General features: G+C 37.7%; 1 protein-coding gene across 1 annotated transcript in view; it reads right to left on the bottom strand.

Annotated features, from left to right (window-relative positions):
• Window positions 1-26,901, bottom strand: part of BAZ1B (bromodomain adjacent to zinc finger domain 1B) — an 82,600-nt gene that overhangs the window by 21,090 nt on the left and 34,609 nt on the right. Inside the window, exons 7-11 of the mRNA XM_080681796.1 lie at window positions 16,083-17,781; window positions 9,239-9,377; window positions 8,589-8,722; window positions 5,317-5,422; window positions 4,249-4,347 (exon numbers count right to left, since the gene is read on the bottom strand). Coding sequence (XP_080537922.1) covers window positions 4,249-4,347; window positions 5,317-5,422; window positions 8,589-8,722; window positions 9,239-9,377; window positions 16,083-17,781 — 2,177 coding nt within the window. The remainder of the gene's footprint in view (window positions 1-4,248; window positions 4,348-5,316; window positions 5,423-8,588; window positions 8,723-9,238; window positions 9,378-16,082; window positions 17,782-26,901) is intronic.

The following is a 26,901-nucleotide window of genomic DNA, read 5'->3' as shown; positions in this document are numbered from 1 at the left end:
TTGATTCATTTTAAAATCAAACTTATTTTATTCTATTTGATAAATACCAGTATGTGAAGTGGGTTGCTTTTCCTAGCTCTTTTTCATGATACCTAGTTTGTATATTTTTAAACTTACCATGAGTTTCTTGGAATTTTATCCAAGTTTGTGGGAATTCTTTGAGGCCTGGTTTAAAGCTGTGCTCCTCCAGAGAGAAAGTATACTTGCTTATGTCAGTTGCCAAATATTGCTACCAACCCAAGATAACTTTAAATTATCTGCCTGACATTTTTCACAACACAAAAGAAAAATGATTCCAACTGAAAACCTACATAAGAACCTTCACACTCACTTTTCCACTAATGATTAACCACTTGAGAGGTCCCAGAAAAGAAGCACTAAAATACAACTCTCTACCTTGGACGGGGCCAACTATTAGCTTCACTATTGGCTTCCTATACGAAAATGAAAACTAAAGCTTAAGGTCATCTGAGTACTAAGTTCCCTATTCTTTCTTAATAATATGGGTTTTTAATATTATTTTCCTGAATACAACTTCATTGTTACTGGTGTTCTTATAAAGGACTAGAGTCCTGGTACATGAATTCGTGCCGGGGGAGGGGATGCAGGCAGCTGGCCAGCCGGCTCCACCCCTTGGTCAAACTCCGGGTGGAGGGGACAATTTGCACATTAGCCTTTTATTATATAGGAAGGATTCTTTCAGCCCTAGCAGGTTTGGCTCAGTGGATAGAGTGTCAGCCTGCAGACTGAAGGGTCCCAGGTTTGATTCCGTCAAGGGCACATGCCTGGGTTGCAGGCTTCATCCCACTGTGGGGCATGCAGGAGGAGCCGATCAATGATTCTCTCTCATCATTCATGTTTCTCTCTCCCTCTCTGAAATCAATAAAAATTTAAAAATTATTTTTTAAGTAAAGGATTCTTTTATTGTTTTCATGTACAATATAATTTCCCTTTATTTTCTTGTTTGATCTAATTGTTACCTAGGAATATATTTAACTTACTACCAGTTAAGATCTTTTTAATCATCTTTAAATAATTCACTTCTAATTTTATTGCAATCTGATGAATGTATCCTGAAGCTTTCTACTTTAATTTGTTGAGATTGTTTCTGTGGCTATGTATATAAATGTTCATTGATATAACAAAAAAATTTACTTCTTTATGTTTCCAAATGGCCTAGTATCCTTTGGTATACTTTTTTAAAAAATCTTTTTTACTGAGCTATAGCTGACTGCATACCCTTTAATTTATATCCATCATTTTACATATTTTCTTATAAAGAGCATATATATATATATATATATATATATATATATATATATATATATATATGGTGTCCACCCCCAAAAATGTGTGTGTGTGTGTGTGTGTATATATATATATATATATATATATATGCAGATTCTATTACATTTTGAAAAGGAAATGTATTTTAATAAACACTGCCTTTATAATTATTCAAAGTGTTCATAGATTTTTTGGGGATACCCTGTATATTTTTAACATTTTTTTTTTAATATGTAACTTTTTTTTTTATATATATGTTTTATTGATTTTTTACAGAGAGGAAGGGAGAGGGATAGAGAGTTAGAAACATCGATGAGAGAGCAACATCGATCAGCTGCCTCCTGCACACCTCCCACTGGAGATGTGCCCGCAACCAAGGTACATGCCCTTGACCGGAATCAAACCCAGGACCCTTCAGTCCACAGGCTGACGCTCTATCCACTGAGCCAAACCGGTTTTGGCAGATACCCTGTATATTTTTAAATAAATCTGAACCTCAAATGGTTTGTGACGTATTACCTCATCACCTTCGCTACCCCAGGGAAATCAACTCAAATAACCACCACCAAGAGAACAGATTAATAAATTGGGGCAGATTCACAAATATTACAGTCACAGAATAATAGAAAAGAAAATGGAGTTCGGTTATTTAAAAAAAAAAAAAAAAAAAGATGGCTCATTAGTGCCAAGTAAAGAGCAGTAAGCCCCAAAGATTATATATATTGCTTGACAGCTTTTTAAAAAGTTCAAAACCAAGCAAAACAATACAAGGTGAATATTTTTCTAATGTTCAACAAAACAAAGAAGTGTAAGTTTTGTTTTTAATCCTGAAAATCTCTAACCTTTGAATGGAAGGATTGATCTGTTCATATTTAGTGAATGGAACAAGTCCTTTAAATCCTATGCATGTGCCTAGCAAATACAGTAGAACCTTGCCTCTAAACTTCATTCATTCCAGAAGGCTGTTCAAGAAGCAATTTGTTTAAAAACCAAATAATTTTTTCCCATTAGAAATAATATAAATTGAATTAATTCGTTCCAGACACCCAAATGATTCCCTGTTTTAACCTTTCTTATATACAGCACATGTTTAATGTAGTTTAATCTATAAACAAACACTACTTGTCTTAAATTTATCGAATCATCCCCTACTTGCCTTAAACAAATCACTTTCAACACTCGTTTGAGGGGTATCTTTCAGGTCAGCATGCAGCATCTTTGCTTGCAGTCACCAGCTAACTGCTTTTCATTTATACAAATGAACAAACTCTCTACCTCTTCAATTGTCTATGATTACTGTTTCTTTCATACCCTTAGAAACATTAGCACTCTTGATGGCCTCTTTATGTTTTATAATTGTGCTAATTGTCCATTTCACCAGCAACAAAAGCAAAAATTACATGTATATTTACAGCACTATTTGCTGAGATGGGCCTGAAAGACGCTTTTGTCATGCTGACCTATATCAGCATGAAAAGGTTTTCAGGCTGAGAACCAAAATTTGTTCAACAGACATTTTTTCTTTGAACAACTTAGTTGAACAAAATTGTTCATTTGAAAACTGAGGTTTGACTGTATTTTAATAAGAAGATTCATCATAGAACTATATTCCTTTGTGGTTCTGTGTACTGACATTTTCCCTTGTCTTTCTTAATTTTCCTAATCACATCTGCATTAATACAGCATGATTCTGAATATAATTTTAATTTTTCACATTAAGCAGTGGGCTAAAACCAATATGATGTATCCACAACCACTTACAGAAGTCTGGTATTTTCCTTCTCTCAATCAAACTTAAATTCAACCATGAAAGCACGCAGTCAAAAATTAAAGGTAGTCTTAAACCAAAACCTTGTCCTAGCTTTGATAGAAACAATGCCTAGAAAAGAAAGTACACTAACAAATCTTGATGGAGTTGACGCTAATTTTGTAGATAGCACAGTTCTTGTTTGGGATTTTGGGGTGTTTGGGGTTTTTTGCTTTTTTGAGATGTAAGTCACATAACATTAAACTCACCATTTTAAAAAGTATAAATTTTTAGTGGTTTTTATGTTGTGGAACTATCCAAACTACCTAATTCCAACATATTTTTATCACCCCATAAAAAATCCCATAGCTGCCGAAACCAGTTTGGCTCAGTGGATAGAGCGTCGGCCTGCGGACTGAAGGGTCCCGGGTTCGATTCCGGTCAAGGGCATGTGCCTTGGTTGCGGGCACATCCTCGGTGGGAGGTGTGCGGGAGGCAGCTGATCGATGTTTCTCTCTCATCGATGTTTCTGGCTCTCTGTCCCTCTCCCTTCCTCTCTGTGAAATGTCAATAAAATATATTTAAAAAAAAAAAAAAATCCCATAGCTGTTAGCAGTCACTCCCAGTTCTCCCCATCTCCCATTCCCTGGCAAACAATAATCTACTTTCTGTGGATTTACTTATTTTGGAAGTCTCATATAAATGGAATCATAAAATATGCGGTCTATTGCATCCGGCTTCTTTGACTCAGCATATTTTCTTGGTTCAACCACGTTGTTGCATGTATCAGCACTTTGTTCCTTTTCATGGCTGAATTTATGGATATAAGAACAACATCTATCCATCAGTTGATGGACATCTAGATTGTTTTCATTTTTTGGCTATTTTGAATACTGATAGAATACTTTGACCACCAACTGATGTGCAACGCTGCCTAACTACAAAGAGGATTTCAGTGTGGTGCATGGCATGCATTATTCAATGACTAATCCTGTTACCCTGAATATACATGGTTTAAAATCATATTTTTCTAAGTGTGATGTGCTAAGAAAATACCAAGCAAAAGAAATATAAAAGTTAGATGTTTTTAAAAATAATAGTTTTTAATGGATTAAAAAAAAAAGAACACAAAAAAAACCACACACCTCTAAAACATTTATAATATCTAATGCTGAAGAAAATTAAGATGTGAAGAGCAAGATGAAAATCCTTACCTCTTCTCTAGTCTTTCTTTAAGTTGACTTTCTCTTATTCCCTGCGGGTGAAGGCAATTTAACAACTCATCCAGTTCCTTCTGACTATCACATAAAAACCTGTAGGGGCAAAACAGGCCTGAATAATTGGGGGTGGGGTGCAGGGGTCAAAAGTCAAACACTAAGAAAGGGATCTAGGGTTGAGGGTGGGAATTAGGAAAGCAGAATTCCAAACTTGCTCACAAGAAGAACTAGTTTACTATTTCCATGCCTAATGTTAACTTTATCCATGGACATTGGAGCAAGTAATTCCTACTAAGATATAATAAGACAAATTTTATCAAGCTATAGGCATATTTGTCCACACACCTTCAAAGAGTAAACTTGGATATTAAAAAAGATAAATGGTCATTAAACCAAAGGTTATCAAAGCTAAAGCAGTTAATGTAATCAAAGAGCTCTTTCAGAACCTAGCTCCCTGCCTAAAAGTAGAATCAACACAAAGGAAAAATTAATGGCTATGTATACAGTTGTTTATTTTTTATTTAATGAAGATGAAAATGCTAAATATTTCTATTTGCAAATGGACTGAAAAGCGCTTCCAATGGTATATAAGATCTATCATATACAAGGTTACATTACAGGGGGGGGAGGGGGGAATGTAATTCCAAACTTAGAACAAATAAATATTTATCAAAAAATCAAGTCTTCTTTGCCCCAGCCAGGTGGCTCAGTTGGTTGAAGCGTTGTCTTATACGCCAAAGGGTTATGAGGTTCAATTCCTGGTCAGGGCACATACCTAGGCTTGCGGATTCCATCCACCGTCCAGAGACAACCAAATCAATGTGTCTCTCACATCAATGTCTCCCTCTCTCTCTAACATCAATAAAAAATAAAAACATATCCTCAAGTGAGGATTTAAAAAAAAAAAAAAAATCAAGCCTGCTTTTAAAGCAATGAGTTTACATATCCAAGAAATCAAAGTAACACAAAATGATCTGAATAATCACTAAGTCACTGGTGTTAATATAGCAAATACTTTCTTAACATTGAAAGGAAAAAGAGCAGCCAGATGAATGCTCACATTACCATAGATTCTGTCCTTGTTTGGGTATGGTGGTCTCTACAGCAATTTCTGTTGCTGTTCCATGTTGTGTGTTCACGCTTGCATTTTTGCCTAGATTTGCTTTCTTATCTAAGAAAAATTAATACATTAGGTTGAATATAGTAAATATCCAATTCCTATCGTTTAAAATCTAAGCAGTACAATACAGCACCAAACGTAACTAAAAACAGATGCTGCCTATTAAATATATCCACATGCACAATAGATGCTAACTTCTCTTAAGTATTTTACATAAAGCACATTATCTATTTGTTCTCTATACAGTTGAATAGCTGTACAGTTCAAAGTTTAAGAGTTTCACAACTTAGAATGAAGAGGGATAACTCTTTATATCAAAGCAAATAACCAATTCTTATATACTAATATGTGACATTAATATAGATAGATCTTAAGCCAGTATTTGAAGCCTTACCTCATACTACAATTGGTTTGTTCCCCTGCTACCATTCTCCCTCCTACAATACAAACAATCTCTCCTTTTTAAAAAAAATCTTTTCAGTCAGGTAATTTTGAAGAGAGCCTGCCATGCTGGACCTCGAGTTCAAGAAGCAACAACAGCCCTGGCTGGTTTGACTCAGTGGATAGAGTGTCGGCCTGCAGACTGAAGGGTACCAGGTTCGATTCCGGTCAAGGGCTCATGCCCAGGTTGCAGGCTCAATCCCCAGTAGAGGGCGTACAGGAGGCAGCAGATCAATGATTCTCTCTCATCACTGATGTTTCTATCTCTCCCGCTCCCTCTCTGAAATCAATAAAAATATATATTTTTTTAAAAGAAGAAGCAACAACTTCTATCAGGATGCTCTAGAAGTGAAAGGTTTTGGATGCCAACCTTCAATCAGAAAATTCTAACCGTGTAGGCCCAACTTCTAAGGACAGCCACTAAACACATTCAGTCTCTCAGTCCACTAGAAACTTTCCTATGTCTGAAGATCCTGACTTCACATTTATTGCTCTCAAACATTAACTGCCCTCACCTGGGTATTTACAGTCTACCAGAACTAGATTTTTCTACTAGTACTACAATTTAGCACTTAATATAATTTAACAGGAAAATTTGAAGTTTGGGCTATAGGTTAATTTCCTTATTTATCAATTTTGTGAGTATATAGTTTAGATTATGGTATTATTAAAAGAAAAAAACTACTTTTTAAAAAAATTAAGAGATTTCTCAAAAACACACACATATAATCTAACATTTGAGAAGCAAATTTTATTAAGTTATAGAAAATAGAGCTGGGCCTGGCCGGTGTGGCTCAGTGATTGAGCGCTGACCTATGAACCAGGAGGTCATGGTTCAATTCCCATTCAGGGCACATCCTGGGTTGTGGTCTGGATCCCCAGTGTGGGGTATGAAGGAGGCAGCCAATCAATGATTCTCTCTAATCATTGATGTTTCTCTCTCTCTCTCTCTGCCACCCCCCCCCTTTCCTCTCTGAAATAATAAATAAATAATAAAAATGAAAAATTCAGATGGTTAGCTTAGGTCAGGCTTTCTCAACTTCAGCATTATAGACATTTTAAGCTACATAATTCTTTGTAGTGGGGGGTGGTGGTGTTATTATATGCATTGTAGGATATTTAGTGGCATCCCTGGCCTCTACCATCAGTGCCAATAGTGACAACCAAATATGTGTCTGGACATTGTAAATGTCCCTTGGGAGGCAACATGACTTCCTGTTGAACCACTGGGTTAAATGATTCACAAGCTTCCAGCTCTAATCTCTCTCTCTCTCCTCTCCCCCCCCAACACACACCCTATATAATAAAAGGCTAATATGCAAATTGACCAAACGGTGACTGGTCGCTATGACCCGCACTGACCACCCAGGGGCAGACGCTCAATGCAGGAGCTGCCCCCTGGTGGTCAGTGCACTCCCGCAGGGGGAGCGCCACTCAGCCAGAAGCCCTGAGCCAGGCTCGCAGCTGGTGGGCGCAGCAGCAGTGGCGGGAGCCTCTCCCGCCTCTGCAGCAGTGCTAAGAATGTGCATCAGTTAGACATCCCCTGAGGGCTCCCAGACGGAAGGCTGGGCTGAGAGCCCCGCACCCCCCCACCCCCCCCCACCCCTGTCAAGTGCACAGATTTCATGCACCAGGCCTCTAGTGCACAAAATTCATTCATAGGTAGGGCCCCTAGGCTTGGCTGCCCATCAGGTTCCCTGCCTCCCTGCCTCCCCGCCTCCTCCTTCCCTCACTCCCTCAGCGCCCTGCTGCTGATGATGGTTGCCCGCCATGCTCCGTGCCGCCCCCTGGTGGTCAGTGCATATCATAGCAAGCGATCAAACTCTCGGTCGAACTCCCAAGGGGACAATTTGCATATTAGGCTTTTATTATATAGGGTGTGTGTGTGTGTGTGTGTGTGTGTGTGTACAGACAGACACACACACACACAAACACACACACACACTCTCTCTCTTCAAGAAAAAAAAAATATTTAGAAAAGTACGTTTATGTATTTATTTTGCCAAGTGAATATACCCATGTAATAAGAACCCAGACAAGAAAAAGAACATTATCTTATTTGCTACCTTGTATCACAGCACATGAAAAATTGGTAGACACATAAAAGATAATCCATAAATATTGAATAAATGAATTTTAAAAGTAAAGGAAGAAGACATATAACTGCAGTCTTGGCCCCCTTACTTCAATTCTAACCTTTCAGATACCTAGAAGAGATTTCTAAAGAACCAAGTTTGAAAACTACTCATATAAAATTTAATACCTAAACAACAAGATGTTATACTTGTATAGATTTTATACGAGTAGTTTTCAAACTCTTTAACTTTACACACAATGCCTGGAATAAAATTGGTAATCACATGTTAGTTTCCTCCCTTTTTGTGCATTTCACATTCTCCCACCCCACTCAAATACATCTACTTAAGAAAGCAATAAAAAAACCTTACAGCCCTAGTCAATTTGGCTCACTGGATAGAGCATCAGCCCATGGACTGAAGTCCTGAGTTTGATTCTGGTCCAGGGCACGCACCTTGGTTACAGGTTCCATCCTGGCCCTGGTCGGGGCATGTGAGGGAGGCAACCAATCAGTGTGTCTCTCTCACATAGATGTTTCTTTCTGTCTCTCCTCCTCCCTTCACTCTCTCTAAAAAATCAATGGAAAAATATCCTCCGGTGAGAATTAACAAAACAAAACAAAAAAAAGATGATGACAGAGAACAGACAGTTAATATTTACCCTACTTGGGCAGGGTAAAATAACTAACAGATATACATACTACGGGGACAGTAATCCTCATCAGGTGAGTCAGCATGGTCTTTGCGATGATGTCTGAATCGGTAGTCAATGCTGTCATGTACCCAGCCTTTTTCAATGAACAATCCTGGAACTTCATCTGAGAAGAGCCAGTATCTATAAATCACAACCACATATTAATAAGATAATGACAGATCATGAGCACAAGATGACTTTATTGTTGGGAAAGACGATTAAAGAATATTACTAAACATTCAGAAATACTATACAAATTATAAAGTAAGACAAAGAATACCAAAATGTTTAGAATTTGAGACTTGTCTAAAATCTGTAATTTTTATAACTTCTAATATGTCTCGACTTTATACTCCACACAATGTATGCAGCATTTAAAATATAATACCATTTTTTAAAGTCCTCTATTTGGTTCACATGTCACCTATCATCATACTTTAAGCTCCATATTTGTGATATACTAAGAACAGGGTCATGTCTTTATTTAACTTTGTAACCCTAACATTTGGCATATATTCAATAAATATTCAATGAATGTGTGATAATTGTTTCCAAGATCCATGAATAGCAAAGCTTATCTATTTTTAGTACTTTTGGCAGTTTTATAACTAGTAAAGGCTCTAACAAGATGACAAAAAATTAAGTTTAGGAAGTTACCTATTATGGTTCCGATCTGTACCAATAGGAGTCCTACGCATGACTAGTTTTGCCTTGGCAATTCCCTCCTGGAATGCCTTCTCAGCAGCTGCTTTGTGTTTTCGTATTCGTTCTTCCTCAGCTTCCCGTTCTAGCTTCACTGTTAAAGACAAAAAGAGCCAACTAGACTTTTTTTTTTCTAGTAAATTCCACTCTTAAAAATTAAATCACATATGAAGCTCTAGCCAGTTTGACTCAGTGGTTGGAGAGTCAGCCTCCAACAGAAGGGCTGCAAGTTTGATTTCCGGTCAAGGACACGTATCTCGGTTGCAGGTTTGATCCCCAGCCCCAAGTTGGGGCAAGTGCCAGGGGCAAACAACCCATGTCTCTCTCTCACATCAATGTTTCTCTCTCTAACCCTCTCCCCCTCACTCCCACTCTCTCTAAAAATCAATGGAAAAAATATCCTTGGGTGAGGATTAAAATAAATAAATCACATACGCAGTGAAGTGTGCCTGGTATAAAGTACATTTTTATCAAACCTTCGTTTCCTTCTCCTAATTCTAATATGTTATAAGAAATGACATGTAGCCCAGCCAGTATGGCTCAGTGGTTGAGCATTGTCCTATGAACCAGGAGATCATGGTTCCATTCCATTAGATCACATGCCCAGGTTGTGGGCTCGATCCCCAGTGGGGGGCGTCTAGAAGGCCGCCAATCTGATTCTCTCTCCTCATTGATATTTCTACCCTTCTCTCCCTCTCCCTTCCTCTCTCTTGAAATAATAAAAAAAAAAAGACATTTAAAGGAAGCAATTTCTATCTGGCCCTCCTATGTTCTTTGAATTTTGGTGATGTCTCAGCTATCATAAAAATCTTTTCTCTCCAAAATTTAACTTATTAATTTTAATAATTAAGTTGATTTTATTTTATTAATAATTTAAAATGTAACCTTAAAACAGTCCTTAAATGGAATTGAAAATTTTATGACAGGACCATCATAGGATCCACATAATGATTGGGATAAAACTAGACTAGTATTTCAAAATAAAACAAATTTTTGCTTTGAGGAATTTGATAGCGTATTTACCTTATTAGCCTTAGTGACAAAAAAAAAAAAATACTATTTTTTTAGTTAGCACTGTTAAGGACAGACAAAAAAGGTTTTAATTTATTTCTGACCATTGATTATATGGGTTTATTCTACCCAGAAAGAAATTCCCCTCAACAAAAGAAGTCCAGTAATCCTCCCTTTTAAGTTTTTCCATAACCATCACAAATTTTGATACTGTAAAGTATCAAATGCACTACTATTTACAATGCCAGAATTTTTAACCCTCATCTTCTACTGGTGATAATATCTACAATATGGTGAGAATCTGGAAAATGCATCCATCTCATTTATTTAAAACCAACATGGCATGTTATCTTTAATCAAGTTTTTTAGCCTGAAGAAAACTATGTTGGCAACAATGATTCAGTAGAAATCATTACAAAGGTAAATGATAAAGAGTAATGGCCAAATCACAATAAAGGAAAAGCTCCTTCTCCTGCAGCTACAAAAAAAAAATCTAGGGAAAGTCACCAAAAGACAACCAAATTTATTTTCAGCAGTTACAACACTGAATAGATATTGAAAGACCTAATTCTACAATTCAAATATTGACCATGGCAATATATTCATATATTTTGTACGCTGTTTCCCCCCTATCAATAATAGAATACCATCTTCCTAGCCTTTCTCCTAGGTTAAGATAAATATAACACACAGAGTAACACTTCAGGGACTCAAGAAATCATTGTTTCAGGTAAAACACACTGAAATGTGATATAAAGTTTATCTACATGCTGTTTTATATGGAATGCAATTATACTCTTTCAAATTGGAAAATATGTATATGCACAAACTCACACAATATGCATATAAATATAAAACCATTTCAATGGCCTTAAGTAGTATAACCTAAAACCTGTTTTAAATTAAATATTCCATATTTTCTAATGAAAAAACTAATAAAGTAACAAAGTTGTTTGACTTACTGTAAAATTCTCACACATAATTTTTAATATTTTTTTATTTATTTCAGAGAGGGAGGGAGAGGGAGAGAGAGACAGAAACAACAATGATGAGAGAGAATCATTGACTGGCTGCCTCCTGCCCGTCCTACACTGGGGATTGAGCCCACAACCCAGGCATGTGCCCTGACCAGGAATCAGACCGTGACCTCCTGGTTCACAGGTCAACACTCAACCACTGAGACATGCCAGCTGGGCTCTCACACATACAACTTTGACAAATAAAGCGTTTTTACCATCTTCATTTCATAAGTTGGCAACTTTCATAAGGTTTAAAACTGTAACAGTGATCAAAATAGTTTAGTCTTAAAGAAAAAATACTAATAAACTTAGTTTATTATGGATAATAATTCTAAAACAAATTTTGTGTACATTGTGAGACTGATCAAATAAGTAAATATTGATATTACTATAGATAGAGGGGTTGATAGCTGAGCAAAAAAGAAAAAACTCAGATGTGAATGAGAGTGTGGTGATTGTTGCGGGGGAAGGACTTGGCTTGGGGAATTGAACACACAGTGAAGTGTATGGATGGTGTGTTGTGGAGTTGTGTATCTGAAACCTGTATATAGTTCTGAGCAGTGTCACCCCAATAAATTCAATTTAAAAAACCATATTGATATTAATAGATGCCAGGGGTCTCATGGAAAAAAAAAAAAAAAAAAAGGATGCAAATATAGAATGAGGAAGGGAAAGCAGAATCCCTGAGGAATGTCGAGATTAATTTAGAATAAATTTAACAAAAAAAGTATAAAATGTATACTATGAAAACTACAATACATTGAAAGAAATTAAAGATCTAAATAAATTAAAAACATCTCATATTCACTTGATCTTAGCCAAAAGGCCGAGAAGCGATAACATCTCATATTCATGGATCAGAAGACAAAATATTAAGATGGCAATAAATCTATTAGATCTATAGTTCTAATCTATAGATCCCAAAATTGATCTATAGATTCAAAGCAATCTCCATCAGAGTCCCAGATGCTTCTTTGTAGAAATTAATAAGCTGATTCTAAAATTACTATGGAATTGCAAGGGACCTAGAACAGCTAAAACAATCTTGAAAAAGAACAAGTTAGACAATTCATACTTCTTACTTCAACAACTACTACAAAGCAATAGTAATCAAGCCACTGTAACATTGGTGTAAAGATAAACATATAGATCAATGGAACAGAATTCAGAGTCCATAAATAAATCAAAACATCTACAGTCAAATGATTTTTTTCAAAGGTGTCAAGATCATTCAATGGGGGAAAGAATAACCTCTTTAACAAATGATAATAGGAAATCACTAGATAGCCACAGAATGAACTTAGGCGCATACCTCATGCCATATATTAAAATTAACTCAAAATGAATCAAAGACCTAAATGTAAGAGCTAACACTATAAGACTTTTAGAAGAAAACATAGGGGTAAATCTTCATGGCTTTGGATTTGGCAATGGATTCTTAAGATACGACACCAAAACCACAAGAAACCAAGAGGGGGATACATTGGGCTTTATAAAATAATTTTAAATTTGTGCTTCAATGGACACTATCAAGAAGGTAAAGCCCTAACCGGTTTGGTTCAGTGGTTAACAGGGGTGGGCAAACTTTTTGACTTGAGGGCCACAATGGGTTCTTAAACTGGACCGAAGGGCCGGAACAAAAGCATGGATGGAGTGTTTGTGTGAACTAATATAAATTCCAAGTAAAGGAGCGGAGGGGAGAGCAAGAGAACCCTCCGCTCTTTCGGCTCGGCGGGCCGGATAAAACAGCCAAACGGGCCGGATCCGGCCCGTGGGCCGTAGTTTGCCCTCGGCTGGCTAGAACGTCGGCCTACAGACTGAAGGGTCCCAGGTTCGATTCCAGTCAAGGGCATGTACCTTGGTTGCAGGCACATCCCCAGTAGGGGGTGTGCAAGAGGCAGCTGATTGATGTTTCTCTCTCATCGATGTTTCTAACTCTCTATTCCTCTCCCTTCCTCTCTGTAAAAAAAAATCAATAAAATACATTTAAAAAAAAAAAAGTAAAAAGACAACACATAATATAGGTGAAAATATTTGCAGATCATATATCTGAGAGAAAAGGAATTTGTAGCCAGACTATACAAAGAACTCTTACCACTCAATAATAATAAAAGATAATCTGATTTGAAAATGGGCAAAAATCTGAATTAACATTTCTCCAAAGATATACAAATGATTAACAGGCATATGAAAAGATGCTCAACATCACTAGTCATCAGGAAATGCGTATTACAGTGGTTGCCTGGAGTACAAACCTTTTTGTATCTTTTGAATTTTTGAGCCATGCAAATGTATTATTTATTCCAAAAATAAATAAAATTTGCATTTTAAAAACTTTTTTTAAAAAAAGGAAATGTGTATCAAAACCTTAATGAGATACCAATTCTCAACCACTAGGCTGGTTATAATTCACAAATCATAAAATAACAAGTGTTGGTAAGGATGCAGCAACTGGAGAAATCAGAACCCTCATACACTGTTCATAGGAAAGTAAAATTGTGCAGCCATTTGAAAAACAGTCTGCCAGTTTCTCTAATGGTTAAACAGTTACCGTAAGACCCAACAATTATATTCCTAGGTATACACCCAAGAGAAATAAAAAGATACATCCATACAAAAACTTGTACACCAATGCTTTCAGCAGACTCATAGTAACCAAAAAGGAAGAAACAAACCAAATGTCTTATCAGTTGATAAAATGTGGTATATCCAATCAATGGAATAGTAATTCTGCTATTAAAAGGAACGAAGTACTGCATTAGCTGGTTTGGCTCAGCAGATAGAGCGTCCGACTGTGGACCAAAGGGTCCTGGGTTCAATGCCAGTCAAGGGCATATAGGAGGCAACCAATTGATGTGTTTCATGTATATCAAATTTCTCTGTCTTTCCCTCTCTTTTCCATTCTCTCTAAAAATCAACGTAAAAATATCCTCAGGTTAGGATTAAAAATAATAATAAAGATAAATAAAAAAATTAAGTACTACTGAAACATGCTACAACATGGATGAACTTTGAAAACATTATATATACTAAGTGAAAGAAGCCAATCATAAAAGATCACATCTTATGTGATCCCATTTATATGTTATGTCAGAGTAGACAAATCTAGACAAACAGTAGTAGACTGGTGGTTGCTTGGGACTAGGGAGGATAGGGAGGTAAGATGATGATAGCTAAAGGGTATAGAGTTTCTTCTTGCGGTAATGAAAATGTTCTAAAATTGTGGTGAAGGTTGCATGTCTGTGAATATATTTAAAAACACTGAATTGTACAGTATCAATGGAAGAACTGCATGGTATATGAATTATCTATAATAATAAAAGCATAATATGCTAATTAGACCAGACATCCTTCAGGACCACCTTCCAGACGAAGCCAGGGCTGCAAGGGAAGCCCAGGTCCTGGGTGCCTGCCGGCAGCCAGAGGGAAGCCTGGGTCTCAGGTGCCATTGGGAGCCAGTGCCGGCAGCGGGGGAGGGGGGGGGGGGGAGAGGAAGGCCTACCCTTGCACAAATTTCCTGCATCAGGCCTCTAGTTTATTAATAAAGCTATTTATTTAGCCCTAACAGATTTAGCTCAGTGGATAGAGCATAGGCCTGTGGACTGAAGGGTCCCAGGTTCAAATCCAGTCAAGGGTATGTACCTTGGTTGCAGGCACATCCCCAGTAGGGGGTGTGCAGGAGGCAGCTGATCGATGTTTCTCTCTCATCGATGTTTCTAGCTCTCTATCCCTCTCCCTTCCTCTCTGTAAACAATCAATAAAATATATTTAAAAAAAAAATAAAATAAAATACTTTAAAAAAAAGTTCGGATTTAGCCCTGGCTGGTTTGGCTCAGTGGACAGAGTGTTGGCCCGTGGACTGAAGGGTCCCGGGTTCGATTCTGGTCAAGGGCACATGCCCGGGTTGCAGGATCGATATCCAGTGGGGGGCATGCAGGAGGCAGCCGATCGATGATTCTCTCTCACCATTGATGTTTCTCTCTCTCTCTCCCTCTCCCTTCCTCTTTGAAATCTTTGAAATCAATAAAAATATTAAAAAAAAAAAAAGTTCAGATTTAATGGTGCTATCAAAACCCAAATTTTTATGTTCTTATATCTTAAGGGCAACTGTGCAGAGGGCTTCAAGTACCTTATTATTCAACTGTTTCAACAATCTTTATCAATTGTTACAACAATCTTTACAATCATATGAGGAAACTGAGGCATAGATAAATTGACCAAAGGAATATAGCTAAGTCAGTGGTAGAGTTTGAACCTGTATCAGCAATTCTCTAGTCATATGTTATTTCCACTGTACCTATTTGTGGATTTGGTCTAAACTAGGAAACTCAGAAAAGATGTCAACATCACATTATCTATGTCAAATTATCATTAACTACAGAATGCCATACTGAACACTTCTGTTGGAATATTATATACATAGTAGGGCCTGGGTTATTATATATAAAAATAACTAAATTGTTATGACAAATAGAGACTTTACCATTACCTCAGTAATTTCCTTACTTTTACTATCTTCTAAAGCAGGGGTAGAAACCATTTTTTTGCCAAGGGCCATTTGGATATTTATAACATCATCTGTAGGCCATACAAAATTATCAACTTAATAATTAGCCTGCTATATTTAGTCAAACATTTCATGAACTCACCCTTAATGCCTTGGCAGGGCCAGGACAAATGATTTTTTGGGCCTTATAGGGCCTGCTGGCCAGATGTTCCCCACCCCTGTACTAAAGGGCTTCCTCTTTTCTCTCATCATAAGATTTTACCTTTCATTTCTCTCTCCTGGATTTCCCGCTCCTTCTTGGCCTGAATGGCAAGCAGCCGTCTGCTCTTCACAGTACTAATCATGTCAACAGCTTCTGTATCTACCTGGGGCTCAAACTTCACAACTTTTTTCCTATCGATTTTGCCTAACCCATTCTCCTCTTTTCCATTTTCTTTATTTCTGGCTTCCATTTCTTTCCGTTTCTGTTTCTCAGCTCTCTTCTTATCATTTTCTTCCTTTAATACAGCAAGCCGTTCCTTCCACAACTCTGCAGACATCTGCTGTCTTGATTCCATGTGGTCTTGCACTGAATATGTCATGAGAATCCGGTGGCAGAGTGCTGTCAAGATCTGTAGCTTCTCTTCTGATGATAGCTCAAAAAATTCAGAGGTTTCCAGCTTCTCTAAGAACTCATCTTGTACTTCATTGTCCTCAAATGGTGCTGAATCTTTATTGTCATCTGTGTCTGAGCCCTCACTTTCTTCCTGAACATCAGATTTGCGCAAGCAGAGCCGCACCAGCTCTGAAACAGAATGCAGAGTCAGGGGGATTTCTGAAAGCTTCATTCCCAACTCACCATAGTCTTCTGCTATTTCATCTTGTAATAAGGTCTGTAAAAGGATGACCAAGACTCTATTCAGGTATAAAAAGCCACCTTTTTCTGCACTCAAGGCTTCCATAAGGGACACAGCAGTAATAGGATACTGAGCATCTGGTAAGAGTAATCCAGAATAACAGCTCAAAAATTCCACCACCATGGCTACATCCCCAAAGAGTGTGTTGGGCAGCCCTTCAGGGGTATCCACCAATCTAAATGCTGGAAGATGTTTGCCAGTTAATTCTTGGTCCTCGTATCGTTTCTGTTTTTCTAGTTTCTCAAGCATTTCTTTCTCTCTCCGCTCTTTGGCTTTCTCCTTCAACTTTTCTCTCAACTCCTCTCGTTTCTTTTTCAAATAGTCTTTGCGTTGCTCTTCAGACATAGAGGCCCACCTTTTTTTGTGCTCTAGAAGCTCAAAGCGTTTTTGAACAATATTCCGCAATTCTTCTGGGAGACGAGCTCTATCTTCATTAGAAAGAAGACGAGCTGTTTTAGAGATAACACAAGACAGGGCACTCTTCTTGTCCTCCCTGTCTTTGTTTTCTTTGTAGTAGGCAATAAGGTGTAGGGCAGCGGGAGGCAGATGCTTATGAGGTTTACTAGAGGACCTGGGTGTACCCCCAGAATTCCGGGGGGCTCGTGTCATCTTCTGAGTGCCTTTGGCCATATCCAACAAAGTCATCTGCTTCATTTTGGTTTTAGGAGTCTTCAGGCCCTTTTTCGGAGATCTGGAATTTCCTGTGGATTTCTGTCCATTCAGGATGCCTTTGCTTCTGCCCTTTGCTTTCAAAGGTTTGTCATTATGCTTCCCTGGTTTTTTGGCAGGTGGGCCTTTCTTAGGAATATGGAAGTTAGCATGTAATTTGTTGGTTGACATCATCTTCATCACTTCTTCCAAATGCTCTTCTGGAGATTTGGAATTCTTTGAGTTCTTCACCTTGAGTGGTGAGCCATTCAAGGATTTCTTCAAGTGTACATGACACCATAACTTAGGATTTAGTGGTGAACTCAAGGAAGAGTTATCTGTCTTGGATTTCTTTGAGGGCTTCCTGTCTGGGGATCCAGTATTCTTCCTCTTAGTAGAAGGGTTGAGAGTCATATACTAGAATTTAAGAATAGAAGCAAAATTAATTTTAAAAACTAATTTAAAGAAGCAATATTTAAATATCCGAAAGGCCCTCTTTTCCGCTATTCAGGCAAAACTACAAATTCATTTCTCTTTATGTTCCTGAAAAAACGATGTTTTAGCCATATCAACACAAAATTCTCTTGATACATAGGCTTAAAAAGCTATACTCTAATATTAGACATTTTTGCTATGCAACTAGCTTTGTTTATATACAGATTAGCAGTTCTTAAATACTTGCATGAACTGTGAACCATTTCCCCAGAGAAGACATATAAAAATTATGCAAACAACTTCCGAGTCCATCCATGGATCCCAGATTAAGAATACCTGATTTAGCCCTAACCAGTCTGGCTCAGTGGATAGAGTATCAGCCTGTGGACTGAAGGATCACAGGTTTGATTCTAGTCAAGGGCACATGCCCAGGTTGCAGGCTCAGTCCCCAGTAGGGGGCATGCAGGAGGCAGCAGATCAATGATTATCTCTCATCACTGATGTTTCTATCTCTCTCCCTCTCCCTTCCTCTTGGAAATCAATAATAATAAATATATATATATTTAAATATATATAAGTATGTAAATATAAATATATATATATAAATATGTAAATATATATATATATATATATATATATATATATATATATGAATACCTGATCTAGCCCTAGCCAGTTTGGCTCAGTATATAGAGCATCGGCCTGCACACTGAAGGGTCCCAGATTCAATTCCAGCCCAGGGCACGTACCTCAGTTGCAGGGTCAATACCCAACCCTAGTTGGACACATACGGGAGGCACCAGTCGATGTGTCTCTCTCACATTTGTATTTTCTCTCTCTGGGTCTCTCCCCGTCCCTTCCACTCTCTAAAAAGCAATGGAAAAATATCCTTGGGCCCTAGCTGGTTTGGCTCAGTGGATAGAGCGTCAGCCTGAGGACCAGAGGGTCCTGGGTTCGATTCTGGTCAAGGGCACATGTCCAGGGTTGCAGGCTCGATCCCCAGTAGGAGACGTGCAGGAGGCAAACAATCAATGATTCTCTCTCATCATTGATGTTTCTATCTCTCTCCCCCTCTCCCTTCCTCTCTGAAATCAATAAAAAAATAGTATTAAAAAAAAGATATTCTCGGGTTATTAACAAAGGATTAACAAAGAGTACCTGATATAGATAAGGGAACATGTGAGATAACGTAAAAGTATTGCTCTTTTTATTATTATTATTATTGTTGTTGTTGTTGTTGTTTTCAGAGAGGAGGGGAGAGGGAGAGAGATAGAAACATCAACGACGAGAGAGAATCATCAATCGGCTGCCTCCTGCATGCTGCCTACTGGGGATCGAGCCCGCAACCTGGGCATGTGCCCTTGATTGCAATCGAACCAGGGACTCTTCAGTCCGCAGGCTGACGCTCTATCCACTGAGCCAAACCAGCTAGGGCTAAAAGTATTGCTCTTGAGACAGGACTGGGTTTTTATCCTTTAAGCCTTTGTTCCAATTGGAACAAAGGTTTACATTTAAAGTTTTAAATGTTTAAGGTTTACATTTAAAGTTTATCAGTAAGTATTTTTGTCTAAATTCAGAAGCCTATTTTCTTATTAAAAGTATCAGTGAGGCCCTGGCCGGTGTTGCTCAGTGGTAGAGTGTTGGCCTACACACCAAAGAGTCATGGATTCTATTTCTGGTCAAGGGCATGTACCTGGGTTGCACGTTTATTCACTGGCCCTGATTGGGGCACATTCGGGAGCAACCAATCAATGTGGCTTTCTTACATCAATATTCCTCTCTCTCTCCTTCTCCCCCTTTTTCCCTCTCTAAAAACCAATGGAAAAAATAACCCCAGATCAGGAAATTTTTTTTTAAGTATCAATGAGTATACTAACAATAACAAAGACACTATTTTCATGACCCTGACAGCATTGTCTTCAAACTCCCTTTTGACCTTTCTCCATACCTTAAGAACTCATTCCCTTGAATATATTAATAACTATAAGCCCTCTAAATTCTCAATTTCATTTAAATCTTTTTGTTCATCCTCTCACATCTTTCTAGTTCACTTCCTCTAGTACCCCAACTCTGTAATCCTTCAATCCCACCCTCAAATCTGTTAATTTTATCATTTTCACCATGCTCACATTTCCTTACCCTTCTAACCCAGATTAAATTCTTTTGTCTCGCTTGCTCTGTTATATCTAATCACTCCCGGCCTGCACATGTTCAGTTAAAACATGACCAGAACAGCCCTGGCCGGGTAGCTCAATCCCCAGTCAGGCACATACAAGAACCAACCAATGAATGCATGAATAAGTGAAACAACAAATCAATCTCTCTCTCTCTCAAATCAATAAATAAAATTTTGAAAAAGAAACATGACTAGAATAAAAGATACAATGACGTGTGATATTAAAGTCATAACCAAGTGCCTTCAAATGGGTCCTGAATGCCTCCCTTAGTCCATTCACTTTCCCCTATTTCTAGATATACATCTTTTCCTGTGTTTTCAAACCTCTACCTTATCCCTTTCCAAATAGAATTTGTTAATAGGTTAGAACTAATAAACTTGTCATGACCAATGTTTCTGTATACTTAAAAAAAACACACACAAAAAAACACTTGAGTTGTTTTACAGAATTATAAAGAAAAAAACCTAGCAGCTAAAACACAAGTTAAATGAATAAATAACCAGCAATGAAAAGGTACAGCCGATTTCAAAAAAAGTACTGTTTCAAGTGATCAGGAAAAGACTAGATTCAGTGGATAGAGCATCAGCCTGTGGACTGAAAGGTCCTAAGTCCGATTCTGGTCAAAGCCACATGCCTGGGTTGCGGGCTGGATCCCAGTAGAGGGTATGCAGGAGGCAGCTGATCAATGATTCTCTCTCATCCCTGATGTTTCTGTCTCTCCCTCTCCCTTCCTCTCTGAAATCAATCCTATCCTATATAATAAAACCCTAATATGCAAATCGACTGAATGGCAGAACAACCGGTCGCTATGATGAGCACTGACCACCGGGGGCAGACACTCAACGCAGAAGTTTCCCCCTGGTGGTCAGCGCGCTCCCACAGGGGAGACCGCTCAGCCAGAAGCCAGGCTCAAGGCTCACGGCTGGCGAGTGCAGCGGTGGTGGCGGGAGTCTCTCCCACCTCCACTGCAGGCTGGCAGTAAGGAGCAAGGGATCCCGGACTGTGAGAGGTATGTCCAACTTCCTAAGCTGGCTGGTGGACATCCCCCGAGAGGTCCCAGACTGCGAGAGGGCGCAGGCCGGGCGGAGGGACACCCCCCACCCCCAGTGCACGAATCCATGTACCAGGCCTCTAGTAAAAATATATTTAATAAAAGAAACAGTCTGGCCTTGGTTGGATAGCTCAGTTGATTAGAACATTGTCCCAATATGCCAAGGTTGTGGATTTGATCCCCAGTCAGAATCAACCAGTGAATGCATAGATGAGTGGAACAACAGATCTAAGTAAATAAATACATACATACATAGTATGTATGTAGGAAAGCAGTCTGGAGGCAGTCAGTAAGATAGGTTAGTGTGAAATCAGACTACAGGCAAGGAAACACCTAAAGACCATTGAATATTAAATTGTGAGCCCCTTTAAAAAGGCTATAGGAAAATTGCTATGGTGAAATAAATCCCGGAGATGACAGAGAGAAACACCTATGCTCGTTAGGAGTAAACAAGCAGGTAGAGTAAAATTTAATACGGTGTACTATAATGACAAAAACAAGTAAACAAGAAGAATATAATCAGAGAAACAAGCTCACAGAACCAAGGCAGCACAAGAGACATAAATATGGTCTGCAATAAATAAGTGGCCTTATACTTCTTCTGGCCAAGTTCTGTAACTTTAAAGGCCAATCTGCCTTTAAGAATTATAGGCAATTGTAGGTTACTGTTCCTCTAGCTGGCTGTTTTTGTTGCCTGACTAAAAAACTGGTTTCAATTATTAGCCTCAGTATAAAATGACAAAATGGTTTCATAGTTAACATAAAAGGAAATACTATCAGTGCTTCAGGGGATACTTTTCACAGAAATAGAATTTCCCAGTTCTTCATCCCCAGAAATCAATTTCAAAAGGTTAAAAAGAATAAACAAAGATAACTAATGTAAGATTGCATTTTCCTCATGGACAGTGTTAACACCAATACTCCAAAGAGAACCATATTTCAAGACTATTCTACGAATCATAGAGCAGTGATTTTCAACCTTTTTTATCTCATGGCATATTACAAACTAATTACTAAAATTCTGCAGCACACCAAATAATATATTTTTTGCTAATCTGACCAAAGAAAAATTGGCATAATTTTGATTCATTTGTTGTGTTGACTACTGTCATTTTTTTGACAATCTAAGGGAAAAGAGGTCAGTGCCCCTGATTAAACAGTCAAGTATTGCATGTTTTTAAAACTCTTGCAGCACACAGTGTGCCTCTTGCAGTGTGCCATGGCACAACAGTGGAAAATTGCTGTCAAAGTCAGACTAAACACTACCCTGCCAGAAATTAAGACAAATATATTACTCCCAAGAGAAGAGTTAACCATCCTCTTCAGCAAGCCTTGGAAAATCTTCAGAGTACAAACAAAATAGACTGCCACTTTTTCTAATGATCAGAATGACAGATTTTATTTAAAGTCATTCTAAAATGAAATTTATCACTAAAAAGGAGACTAATATGAGTCTATGTATCATTTTTACTATTTTAAATAAGATATTTTTAATAGGATCTTTTATAATTAGATCTCTCTTCCAAATTTACTGGTTGTATTTCTTTCTATTTAAAAAGTCAAAAAAAATTTAAAATTTTTAAAAGTCAAATTTAGCATAAATTTCTTTAAATTTCTTCTACTTAGAAGCATTGTGTTATGCAGAAATAATTCAAGAAAAGGCTGGGGTGGCTTAACCATGCAAGGGTCCAGCTACCCATTTTTATGTCTAAGATGTGGTTTTGCCAATATACATGATTTATTTTTTTTTTCTCTTAAAAATCAAAGAAGCCCTGGCCCGGTGGCTCAGTTGGTTGGAGCGTTGTCCCTTAAATCAAAAGGTTGCCAGTTTGGTCAGGGCTGGTGCTGGAGGCAACCGATTGATGTTTTTCTCTCACATCGATGTTTCTCCCCCCACCCCCTTTCTTTCTAAAAACCATAAAAACTTATTGTCGGGGTGAGGATTAAAAAAAAAGGAAAGAAATTAACTCACCCAACCCCCTCCCAACAGGCCAGCTCCCCGAGTGAGTAGTCCTTCAGTAACTGGATCATCTCAGCACAGGGCATGCTGTGTGGGCAGTCACAGCCAAATGGGAGCCGGCATGGCTGGACTCAGGGGAATCTGAAAAAGTATAAAACCACTTATGTGCTAAGGGTCTCCCCTATCCCCCATTCAGCATAAGTAATCTACTAGAGTAGTGTACAGGAAGGGAGAAAAGAATGGATGTCTGGATTGTAGTACTACAGTTTGGGGCAAAGGCTCTTCCTAATTGCTAAACAAGAAAAAATATTTCTGTCTCAAAACATGAGAAGCTGTTAAGAAAAATAGTGTATACAATTCTATACTTGTTCCCTGTCACCAGAAACAAACCACTACCACAAATAAGAAAATCTAATAAATAAGATAAAAATAAAGCTTCTCTAAATAAAGCTTCTCTTTATTTAGAGAAGCTCATTCAGATGCTAAATTTAACATACCAGTAAGCAGCAAAAATCATAAATTAGAAAATGTTGGCAATGTATATTCTGATCCTTATTTCATTCTTCTCATTCACCCTAGGAACCATATTAGGAATTTCAAGGTAACATTCACATAATGGGCTTGTGTCAATCTCTAGATGCCTTTATCAGCAAATTTGTGAAATGTGTGACTATAAAATATTTTAAGTGCTTTGAAAAATAATATAATTTATTTTAAATACTTCTGTTCTAGTCTCCACCTCATAAACAAACTTCAAGAGCTAAAATTTAAAGAAAAATCTTAGGGCTATGAATACTTACTTGAAACATTAGTTATTAGGCCAGATAAAAAACATCTTTTAAAATATATAATAATTAATATCACTAGTAATGAGACAAGATTACATCATGTGCCTTCTCATACAACTCACTGAGAAAAATACAACATCATTTTTGTGGCATTCCTACCAAAAATTCATAGACTGAATCTACTCAAGAGAAAGTAAATCTAAATTGAAGAGCATAATAATTAGGTCTTTAAAAGACAAAGAAAAGTTGAGGGACTGTTCTGGATTAGAGGAGATTACAGAGACATAATAAATAACAAGTAAATGGATCCTACTGAAACCAAAACAAAATTGGGGGGTGGAGGGGCGGCTAAAAGGACACTAATGGGATAAATGGCAAAATTTGAGTAAAAACTGTAGATCAAGTTAGTTTATTGATTTGATAACTATACTAGAGTTATATTAGAAAACACCTTTGTCTTTAGGAAACACATATTCAAGTACTTTTTAAAAGGGGATCCTGTCACCCTGGCCAGTGTGGGTCAGTGGTTAGAGCATCACCCATGCGTTGAAGGGTCTTGGGTTCGATTCCTGTCCCTCCAGGGCAGGTACAGGAGCCAACCAGTTGAGGTATGTCTCTCACATTGATTTCTCTGTGTGTCTCTCTCTCTCCCCCCCTCCACCTCCCTCCCTTCCACTGCGAAAAGCAATAGAACAAATATCCTCAGGTGAGGATTAACAAAAAATAATAATAAGGGCATCCTATCTTATAACCTACTCTCAAATGTCTCAGAAAAGAAAAATTTTTGTGTGTATGTATGTATTAAAAGAGAAAATAATAAAACAAATATGGTTAGTGTTAACATTTGAGAAATCTACCTGGAATACAATCTACATGAAGGGAAATTCTTTATATTATTTTGTCAACTTTTCAACATGAAATTATTTCAAAATAATGTTTTTAAAATATATTAAAAACCATACTAAATTACCTCAAATTAATTAAGGATCCCCAATTTAAAACGTGTTATTTTCTTATTATGTCTCTATCTAAAAGCTTCCCCACTAGTGGCTGATGCTCTGACCATTGACCCACACTGGCCAGGGTGACATGAAGCCCTTTATAACAGTTCAAAATAAGAGTTCAAACATTATGGATAGAGTAACAAAACATTAGAGCTGCATGTATTACAATGGGAAATGAACTAAGATGTTTGATTTCATCTTAAATGACAATTATTTTATTACCCAATTGTTTTATAAAACATTCTTCCAAGTCATTAGGCCTATAAAAAAAGGTTATCCCTAAACTCAACTGTCAGCATTTTTCTACTTAACAAGCAGAATTTATTTTTTAGTTTTTTGTTAATCCTCACCTGAGGATATTTTTCAATTGATTTTTAGAGAGAGTAGTCAAACGTTTTCATTCAGTAAACTCCAGAGACCGTTTTACCCATAAATACTCAGTCCTTTCATGTTATTCACATACTTCTTTTTAAAATAATTTTTATTTTTACATATTTTTGTTGATTTTCAGAGAGGAAGGGAGAGGAAGAGAGAGACAGCAACATCAATGATGAGACAATCATTGATAGGCTGTCTCTTGCACACCCCCAATGGGAATTAAGCCCGCAACCCAGGCATGTGTTCTTGACTGGAATTGAACCCGGGACCCTTCAGTCTGCAAGCTAACACTTTATCCACTGAACCAAACAAGCTAGAGCATGGTCACATACTTTAATCAATACACTAAAATACATAAAAGACAGCTATAAAATCTAAAACCCATTCAGAGATCATTTTATATAGGATTCTCATACAGTATAGATAGTAATCTCATGTTATAACCACCAAAAGCCATCAGCTCCAAAACTTACAGCAATGAAATGATAATGTATTAAAATGTCCCCGCAGTAAATAAAAATACCAAGAAAATAAAAATATTAAGGAAAAAATTTAGGTTTACTATAGTTACATGGAAATTTTAGTCCCGCTCTAGAAAAAGCCAATTAATTCCTAAATTCTTCTTTTTCACAAATAATAAAAATTTAAAGAGCATACTGAAAGATAATACTTAATCATGCTGGTCTAGAATAAGAAAACATGCTAAATGCTCAACTATGGCTAGAGGTTTTTATCAATGTTTAAATAAATTTATTTCTCAATATACTTTTGTCAGCAAAATCAACCTAAGATAATTGCAATAATTTAGTTACATGACTAGAGATATCCTTAGTTTTTCACAATTAAAAACAAGGGAGGCATCAACAATAAAAAATATATTTTAAAAAAAAACAAGGGCCCTAACCAGTTTGGCTCAGTGGATAGAGCGTCGGCCTGCGGACTCAAGGGTCCCAGGTTTGATTCCGGTCAAGGGCATGAACCTTGGTTGCGGGCACATCCCCAGTAGGGGGCGTGCAGGAGGCAGCTGATTGATGTTTCTCATTGATGTTTTTAACTCTCTATCCTTCTCCCTTCCTCTCTGTAAAAAATCAATAAAATATATTTAAAAAAACAAAACAAAACAAAAAAACAAGGGGGACATGGCATAGACTGACATACCTTGATGTGGGGTTGGAGGAACAAGAAGAGATAAACCAAAGAACATATATACTTATATGCATAGCCCATGGACACGAGCAATAGAAGAGTGAAGACCTGGGTGTGTGTGTGTGACGGGGGGAGGGGAAGGGGTTGGAGGGGAAGGGGGGGATAGGGGGGAATGGGAGGTATCTGTAATACTTTCAACAATAAAAAATACATAAAAAACAAACCATCAAACAAATAAACAAGGGAGGGAGTCTCAGTGGTTGACCATTGACCTATGACCAGGGCACATGCTCAGGGTTGCAGGCTCGATCCCCAGTGGGGATAGTGCAGAGGCAACCAATCAATGATTCTCTCTCATTATTGATGTTTCTATCTCTCTCTCCCTCTCCCTTCCTCTCTGAAATCAATAAAAATATACATTTTTTAAAAAGGAAGGGGGTGCCCTGACCGGTTTGGCTCAGTCGGATAGAGCGTCGGACTGCGGACTGAAGGGTCCCAGGTTCGATTCCAGTCAGGGGCATGTACCTTGGTTGCGGGTACATCCCCAGTAGGGGGTGTGCAGGAGGCGGCTGATCGATGTTTCTCTCTCATTGATGTT

This window comes from Plecotus auritus (genome assembly GCF_963455305.1).
Source record: "Plecotus auritus genome assembly, chromosome: 7".
NCBI lineage: Eukaryota > Metazoa > Chordata > Mammalia > Chiroptera > Vespertilionidae > Plecotus > Plecotus auritus.
Note: the sequence above shows the minus strand (reverse complement) of the source record. Positions and strands in the feature narration are given on the sequence as shown.